Genomic DNA, 9,522 nt, shown 5'->3' with positions numbered 1-9,522 from the left:
TCCCTTTTTTTTTGTTGCCAACTCTAGGACATCATTATCAATCATCATTGTGCTTGTATACAAAACCTTTCAAAGACCCAAAGGAAAAGTTGTATATCCAGAAATTAACTCAAGGAATAAACAGTGCGGCCCCGCTTCTCTACCTTGTGGTATCCCCATCTCATTTTGTGAAACACAACTGTAGATTTCCAGTTCAATTAAAGCCATATTCCTGTGACTTTTTAATACTCTCAGCCCATCTGAAAGGTCAGAGATTATAAAAACCCATTTGTAATCAGGCATTGTATTTATTTTCACATCCACTCCTCCCACCGCATTCCAACCTAGAGTGGCAGTCAGACCTCTCTACTTTTTGCACCCGCCAGGGAACCACATCAGGAGCTGGTGGAAATTCCTTGCCTGAATTCAGGCCAATTAGTACACCCTGCAGCTTGACTCAATCCATACCGCGGTTAGCCAATTGCCATCGTATGAAAGGTGTGTTCTCTCTGAAATAAACATTTATATAAGACACTCACTCATCAGCCTTAACCGCAAGTTGGGTGAAGGGTTTACACCAGCAAATTCACACTTGTCCAACTTCCTGAAACTTACCTCAAATGATGACTTGCCATAAAACGCAAAGCGAGGTGCAAACTGATTCTGTTATGAAGAGATTCATTTCAAATAAACTCACATTGTATCATAATGATTTTTAATTGCCTTAAAAAGACGAAGCAGCTGTTACATGATTGAAAAAACATGACACTGGGAAAACACTTTTACATTGGTGAGATAGAACAAGAAAATGAACCAAAAGGCCATTACTGTACCACAAGACCAAAAGCAACACTGATCAATATATACAGTAAGCGTACAAGTGAACCACTTTCATATGCAGTAGACTGGGCACATACCAGCTATACAAAACATTGCGGGCTACACTATGAAATTGTGTGTGTGTGTGTGTGTGTGTGTGTGCGCGCGCGCGCGTTTTTCCACTTTTTTATTCAATTTTTTTTTACATTTAATCTTTGAAAAGCACATTACCGGCCATAATGAACATCATTAAAGATCAACGTTGACCGAAAAATCATCAGGAGTTATATACATTTTCAAAACATTCCAATTGTATGTCAAATATCCTCCCACAGTCGCTTTGGCTTTCTACGTATTGTAGCAAAACACAGCAAAGATATTCATAGTTTCAACTGGAGTGAATACACTGTACAGCAATGCAATGGACCTCTACAACATGCTGTCTTGATCAATAGCTCAAGGGTGTTAGCTCATGTTCAAGAAACTATGCGATACGACACAGGAACCACGTGTATAAAAGCATTTTGAAACCAGAAGACATGGGAGGTGTGGATAACGTCTTATTTTATATCTATGCTAACTTGGTATTTAGTTCCGACCACGGTTAATATGTAAAAATTCTAAATTGCTCATCATGTGGTTCTTCGGGGGGGCCTTCGTGCAACATGTTGGTAACTCTTGATTTGCAGCATTGAAAATTACGAGGCGCCCATCTCATTAAAAACTCATCAAAGCAGTGCCGCTTATTTTTAACTATTTCCTTGATTCAAATAGGTCGATGTTCTCTCATCAAAAAACATGCGGTTGTGCAGAAAAAAAGTAAGCATTGCGCTTTGTGTTGTTGGTTTTTCTGAGATGTTTCATAAAAAGTGTTTTTGGAGGCAACAGGTGTTTTTAATAAAACATTAAAGAAAAAACTACCGGTACTATGCTTAAAAGCCCTGCATACATATCTGTGAATATCTGCTTTAGCTTGAAGGAAAAACCCTGAATTTAAAACTGTATTTTTTTTGTTCCTATTAAGCACTCATGTTAAAATGTTCAGAGAACATTTTTATAGAATTTAGGGGCACGCGTTTCTTCGTTTGCATTGGTTGGGACTCGAGTGACCCGCTCTTTGAATATGGATTTTTTTTTTAAAGGAAAAAAATATCAATTTTCCCTTCTTTGTAGATCTGCAGATCAGTTGGATAGTCACAAGAAACAAATCTGCACAATGGTTGGCAATTCTCCCGACAGTGAACTTGATTTGAAAGTCACCACACAAGCGTGTTGAAGACTGATTTGTTAATTTTCAAGGCATAGAAAGGACAGATTCTTTCTTGGCTCAGTCATGTCATTCTCCCGACAAACAAATCCGTTCCAGTTCAGAGCTGGCTGTCATTTCTTTGTATTTGTTGTCCCCTTGGAACATTTCTAGCCTCTTCTAATAAGGATGGATCTGGCAATGAAGTCGTCATTGGGTAGAGACCGCCTTTCAGCACAGCCCAAAGGTGCTGGTGAGTACAGCAAAGTTTTATTCCAAAAAGTTTTGCTTTTTTTCGTCTAAGGCTGCCGTATCTCAATTCTGACGTATCTCGTTTGAATTTGAATGGAGTCTGCCACGCCACTAATACTTTAGGTACACCCGCACAATGCAGTGAGATGCAATACAAAAGCTTGGATCAAAAAGCCTGCTTTTACGAGGACGCTACTGCTGTCAAAATGTACACATGGGGCCATTTCCCCCCTTTCAAAACATCAAACAAGTCCAATCACATTTAGCGAATGAAGTATAGACAAATTTTTAAGATTAAAAAAATGTCAATGCAATCTATTCACATCATCATTTCAATGAAGACAATCCTGTTGTCAGTGCATGGTTTGGATGCTGGTTGTTTCATGTGCTCATTTAATGTAAACACAGCCAAATCAAATGTGTGTCAAATGAAAGGTAGTGTATGGACAATCAGAATTGGGCATTTGGTTCTACAGTGTAAATTTTAAAAGGTGCAACCAACATTAATGATGGGGACTGACTCAGGGGTGACGAGCCAAAGAAGCGCAGTTTGTATTTTGATAGGATGGTTTAAAGAAATATCTATTCATCATTTTTGGCTGTCTTGGATCTTTTGAAGTGGTCAGCACCAGATGGGGCTTATTCACTGGCCAAAACAGATCCATTGCAAAGCGGTTTAAAAAATCTCAAACTTAGCTTACACGGGCACTGCCAAAAAGGTTTTCATTCTGTATTTGGCATTAGCAGTGATGTCAATCTTAGTGTTAAAAGAAAAAAAAAAAACATTTTCTGTGAGTCAGAAATATAATCCATCATTTTAGATTAGAAGGTAGAAGGGTAAATTTTACTCTATCTACATATCAGTGACCGTTGTTAAGAGAAAAAAAATTGGTAAAAATTGACCTAAAAGTCACCGGTTTTACACTGCAATGATGCAACACATGGCCATTCAGCGCATGTGAATGGAATTTGAAATCTTGGAAGGCTGCAGTCTCCTGCCTGCTCGCCAAGTACCAAATAAGATTGCGGCACAAATACAAAGTTTAGATGCTGTGTCAGAGTTACAACAGTTTTGTCTTTTTTTTTTTTCTTCAGTTGGAGTTAGTTCATTTTTAAGAGCAGCTGGTTTGTTAATAACAGTTAATATATATATGTATGTATGTGCAACACAGTAAAAGCTTACTAAGTATTCTCATAAAGTGAACTTCTGGACAGTTCTCAAACAAACGACTGACCTTCCTTCTGTTATACGGATGTACAGCAATACCAAAATACATTAAAAATGAACCCTAAAAGTTCAAAGGCAAAACAAGTGATTTTTTCAGGGTTTTTTTTCAAGCCTTTTTTTTTAGTTCATTTTGTTAGCAAAAATGTTTTTCTAGGTTTGTTAATTTTGTTTTAACTACAGTATACTAATGATGGGCGACTGCCATGTGCCATTATGCTCCAAAATTTGAATTGGCACCATGCACCGGTGTTCGAAAGAACGGCCGACGTAACAAGTCAGCATGAGCAATACGCACGTAAACGCAATTGTGTTGATGGAAAAGCGCAATTTGTTCGACGCATCTTGCTCATGTTACTTTCTATACTTCTGCGCTGATATTCTCATTATGGTACTGTGTAGCTGTGACATTAATATGAATCAAGCCTCTGCGAACTACAATTGCAGAGAATTGTTCACTGAGAGTTTTTAGGTCCATATGTATGTTGTGTAACCTGGTGTTGGTGGATGGAGTGAGACACGATGACCCAGATGTATGCAGTTGGGATTCATGTCTGGGGAACGGGCGGGCCAGTCCATTGCATCGATGCCGCCGTCTTGCAAGAACATCTGACACAATCCAGCCACATGAGGTCTGGCATTGTCTTGTATTAAGAGGAAGGCGGGGCCAACCACACCAGCATATGGTCTCACACGGGGTCTGATGATCTCAACTCGGTACCTAATGGCAATCGGACCACCTCTGGCGAGCACATGGAGGAGTGCGGTTCTCCAAAGAAATGCCACCCCCACACCAAGGCGGGGGTAGCCGTCCTGCAGCTGAGTTGTTGCCCTCATAGGACTTCCTCCACATCTCCTGAGGTACTGTCCTGTCTCCTGGTAGCACCTCATGCTGACAAACACCGCACATAAATACCGCACATCTTTTGCCACTGCTCGCACTGTGACAACCTGGATGAGCTGCACTACCTGAACCACTTGTGTCGGTTGTAGACTCCGTTTTATGTCACCACTGGAGTGAACGCACCTCCAGTATTCAAAAAGTGACCAAAATATCAGCCAGAAACAATAGGAACTGAGAAGTGGTCTGTGCTCACCACCTGCAGAACCACTTTATCATAGGGGGGGATCCATACATAGGGGGGTCCATACTAATTGCCTATCATTTCCAATTGTTGCCTATTCCCATTTGGGCAACAGTATTTGTAGAGCATGTGTTGTCGATTCTTTGCAAGGTCCGTATAATTCACATATGAAGCACTGACAGTCTGCAGTCTTCCACGGTGAACATCACATGCACGTGTTGCAAAAAAAAAGCACCGAGTGTGACAGCAGCAGTAATATTTTGCACGCACACGCTCTCTCACACACACAGACACACACACACACACAAAGAAATCATGTTTGTAGAATGATGTTGATGTTTACTGCTGTTGTTAATGATGAGAGAGTACAATCGTGTTAATTATGCAAAGTGCTACAAAGATTTTTCTACTTTTCAAGTCAAACAAGTGATATGAAACGTGAATTTGTTGACAGTTGATGTATTCCCCCAAAGCAGCCTTGTTACTGAGATGCTCTTAGCCAGTCTAAATAAAGGTGACCACTTCATACTGTAGGTTCCAACTTTAATATCAATACATAAAAAAGTTAATGTTTTATCCAAGCGTCTAAAAATGACAAGAAACTCAAAGAAAAATTAAAGATGCCTTCACATTTACATTTTATGTTTAATCCCCAACGTGCCCCACTGCAAGTGGCTGCCTCTCTGAAAAGGTACAGCCACATTTCTCATTTAGTCCCCATCAATCGCCCCAAATGTCGCCCAAAATTCAGCAGGGACTGATTAAATTCATATCTGAGTGACAAGCAAGACGAAGCAATATTATCTTTGGAATCTCAGATATATATAATTTTTTGATCTGGCTTTTGTTTCCTAGGTTTTGACTGTGCAAGTGTACCTAATGAAGTGCCCGGAGGGTGTCAAACATGTTTTCCAGCCTGCTGGTAAGTGTGATTTTGATTTGTAGACTGTTTGCACGTTTGCTTTGTAGCATCTCAGCGTGGACTGCCAAAACAAAACCGTACAAGCTGAAGTGGATGTGAGCCACCCCCGACTCCCCTCCCCTCACCCAAAAAAGGCAAATCGTCAAATATGGCTTAAAAGAGGCGATAAAATTATCAGAGAACATGAATATGAGCTCATAATTATTAAGAAACAGTACAAAGCCATTGTTAAAGATTCTGCTGGCAGCAAAAGATGTTACTTGATTCCAAAAAATAAAAGAATGTAAAAATTCCACATTTTACTCGTGAAACATGATGGGATTGGCCAGACCCGCCAGGATCCTTGGCACATGGACTGAGATGATTTCTCCAATCATCTCTGGGAAGCTCACCTTGGTGTTTATCGACTGAGCTTGAACAAACAGGTCAAATGTAAATTGCTGCAGCTTCTTCACCATCTAAAGTACAACAGAATCGAGACGTACAAGTAAGGGGGCAAAATTCTTAAACACATTTTAACACACCGTTTGCTCTCTGAGTGACATAACTTTATTCGTATGATGATTTTCCCGCGACCCTTGTGAGGTTTGCTCCACTCGGGCTTTAGGCACAGGTGCTTCTGCTCAACCAGCAAGAAGTAGTTTGTGACCGGTGAGTGGAAGCACTAGTGGCTTGAACCAAACTGTGACAAGAGTTTTTAGTTTTTGGGCCTGGATTTGACACCCGTGGACAGCATGATAGGACACAAGTGTGTTTTGGACTGCCCACAATAGAAGGCCACTCAAAGATGCAAAGGGTTTTTATTCTAAAATCAGACAGGAGATATTGTTCCTTCTGTTTCGAACACAGCAAAGAGCACATCGGAAAGTAGCGTATTTCACTTACTATGTGGAGGGAGTCCATCAGTCGCGTGAGGTGGAAGAACCTCTGCGAACTGGTTGTAATGCGATGATTAACCAGCCGGTTGAGTTCGTTGATGTAGGTGTGGCGCAGCTCGTCAAAGTATTTTTGGCTCTTCAGACCTTCCACTGGAACTAAAAAGACAAACAAAACTTTTTTTCAGTGGCCATTGCACATTCTTTAACAGGATCCCAACTAATTTATCCATGTATGGAAGAGTAGACGTCATGTCTTGACGTGTTGAGAAAATAAAAGTATTCCTTGAACTCCTTTACTTAAGTTGAAGTTAAAAAGTACACTATGAAATGTACTTTAAATATTTTTACTGTCAAATTGTATGGGGCATTTGCATACATCATTGCATTTCTCTTTTAATGACATTTTTTTATTGTCATTTAATTATTGGCAGTTGTCATCATTCCAAAGGTAAGAAAAAAAATCCTATTATGTTTTTTCATGCCAGACTGTCTGTAGTCTCCCAAAGGAAGTTTCATGATTTGCAACTTGTTTTCTGAAGATGCTACCAACATTTCTGAATATTGCGCATTGGGATTTTTCTGATGTCATTTCCATAAAAACCAACACAAATGTCACTTCTATACAGATAATAGATTTTGCGATTGCTGTCACTGTGAATGCCGACATTTTAAAATCGGTCATTTTTTTAAAAATGGGACTCATAAAATGACTTCATGACCCATATAAAACCAAGGCGGCATAAGAAAAATTGCCAAACGTGATTTTTATTTTTATTTTTTTTACTTTATTTTCAAAAGTGTATTTACCGCTAGTGATCACTGATCCATCTAAAAGCCCCATTTTGATACCTTGGCACAACAACAAAAACAGTTTCCCTCTTGGTAACTTGCGTAGTGTTATTAGTGAGAAGGGGGTGTGGGGGGGTGATCAAAACAACATGTTCCCACAGCTTTGCTAATGTTGTGAACTGACTAACGTTTTAGGCACAATGACAACACGTTAGCAACAACTCATTCTTAGCGTTGCAACATCAAACAATTCTCTTAAATTAGCCCACGGACGGGAATACGTTGCATCATTATCGTTAACGCTCCCTCGTTAATGTTGCTCCATTTTGCTGTTGACCCAGATTTTTTTATGCTTTACGTAGCCCAGATATCAACCAATCAATTAATACATCAGTTCAGATCCCAACTGCAGTTGACCTCTCTCCAGTTATTTTGTTTCTTCATCTGCGGAGGTTGAACAAAGTAACAAGCTTAATTGGACAAAGTTAGGAGTAGAAAGTACAGATATCTCCTTTCAAAGATATTAAAATTGTTATTCGAAAAAATAAATACATAAAGTCCAGATGCTTCATTACTTCCCATTACTGCTCTTGAACATTGATGAGAATGGGAACACATTGCCCGGTCAAACAAACAAAAAAAATTATCCTGAGTCATCACTGCAGTGGCTCCATTCGTCCCTCATTTGTGGAGAAGACCCACGACACTTGGGGAAAGATGTCTTTCCCAACTCGTAGAACAGAGATGGGCGACTTTAATGATGGTAGTCACACTTTAACATCATCGCTACTAGGGGACGAAAGAGCTCTCGTGCAGGAAAAAAAAATCCCAATTAAGGATGGCACAAAACTCAACGGCAAGCCAAAATTATGTTTGTCCTGCATGTCATTCCAAATTCGCAAAACATTATGATAGTATAAGGCAGTATAGGGCATATTGTAAGTGCAGCTCAGCCATGTCTACCATCTAGTGGTAAATGCTGATATTTCAACTTAAAACTCAATCCAGTGTTTGAAAAACCTGCATCGTGAATTTTCCGGGGAAAATGGGGGAAAAAAAAAATCAATAAAAGTCAGAAAAGTCCCAACTTACGAATGCTGAAGAGGAGCAGGGCCTTCATGCAGAGGTATTCCTCCTGCGTGAGTTGCATCAGCACAAATTCCTGCGACAGGTGTTTCATTCGGATGCAGTGCTCGTACATGGTGGAGATTTGCATCCGATGCCTGCGCGCGGTAAGAAGAGCACAGGGTGAGGGGGCGAGGTCATGGAAACACTCAAATGGCGAGAGAAAAGCGAGGCAGAAAAACGTTTTACACGTCTGACATTTGGTTGTGTGATGAGCTGCAGGAGAGGAGTAGTGAGGTTGCCGCCAAATTGATGACAACTGTAAAGCGAAGGGAACAAATGAGCAGTTCCCTCCTAGCAATGTTAGACCAGGACAAAAAATATAAATTGGGTATTTCCCGTTCTGACAAGAGCAGGAGAGCGAGTGACCAGAGGTTGGCCACAAATGTTAAATCGTTTCGCTTCTGTTCTATTTGATTAAGATTTGGGAAATTACCACAAAAGCTTGAAACGCCAGGACGAAGCGGGAAGAAGAATATTTCATCAGTTCTAAATTGAAGCGGGGAAATGTAATGGAACATTTTAGATCACTCGGCAAAATATGACTGACCCCATCTGCCCAAACCAGCGCCTGACCTTACAAATGTTCGACTATACTTTCTGATCAAATCCGTACTTCTTCAGATAGAAGCCAGGGGCCTTTTATTTATGCAACAGCAAAATAACAGTTGTCTGTGGGCAAGTGTGTTTCGTTTTTGTCATCAAATTTCTCACTGATTAGCTTAAAGGGGACATAAGAAAATATGCCCCTGGGATCAAAATGTACAACACACTTTTCACTCTTTATAGCTGAAGTCCTGTCAAGACTCTTTTCAATTAGCATAGCGCATCCGTGCACGTAACGTAAATCAGGGGTCCCCAACCGCCGGTCCACGGACCGGTACCGGTCCGCCGGGCATTTGGTACCGGGCCGCACAGAAAGAACTTGCCTTAATTCCGTTTTATTTATTTCGGAATACGAAAGATGTTTTATTTTGGAAAAACTACCGGATTCTCCGTTACACCCGTCTGTGTCACGCTTGACACACGTCAAGCCACGCTTCTCCAACACGTGACCGATTACTTCAAAACAAAACGCAGGAGCTCGTAAAATGAGTAAAAAAAACTGCTGGAGGTCGCAAATGACGGCGGCCTTCAAAGTACGCTCGAGACAACTGGATTAAAGTTATGGCTGAATACTCTGAGATCGCCACAATAGCACC

The 9,522-nt window shown here is 40.5% G+C and overlaps 1 protein-coding gene across 2 annotated transcripts in view; it reads right to left on the bottom strand.

Moving 5' to 3' along the window:
* Positions 1-677: 677 nt before the first annotated feature.
* Positions 678-9,522, bottom strand: part of LOC109512503 (androgen receptor-like) — a 25,466-nt gene continuing 16,621 nt past the window's right edge. The window contains exons 6-9 of one of the 2 annotated variants that reach the window (XR_002167548.1): positions 8,288-8,418; positions 6,414-6,562; positions 3,532-5,986; positions 678-3,500 (exon numbers count right to left, since the gene is read on the bottom strand). Coding sequence is in view for 1 of the 2 variants with exons in the window: in XM_019864306.1 (XP_019719865.1) it covers positions 5,828-5,986; positions 6,414-6,562; positions 8,288-8,418 (439 nt within the window). In the remaining variant the exon portion in view is untranslated. Of the gene's footprint in view, positions 5,987-6,413; positions 6,563-8,287; positions 8,419-9,522 lie in introns of both variants that reach the window. The other variant, XM_019864306.1, reaches the window with a different exon arrangement.

The sequence above is a fragment of the Hippocampus comes genome, unplaced genomic scaffold, assembly GCF_001891065.2.
Source record: "Hippocampus comes isolate QL1 unplaced genomic scaffold, H_comes_QL1_v1.1 scaffold57, whole genome shotgun sequence".
Classification (NCBI taxonomy): Eukaryota; Metazoa; Chordata; class Actinopteri; order Syngnathiformes; family Syngnathidae; genus Hippocampus; species Hippocampus comes.
Note: the sequence above shows the minus strand (reverse complement) of the source record. Positions and strands in the feature narration are given on the sequence as shown.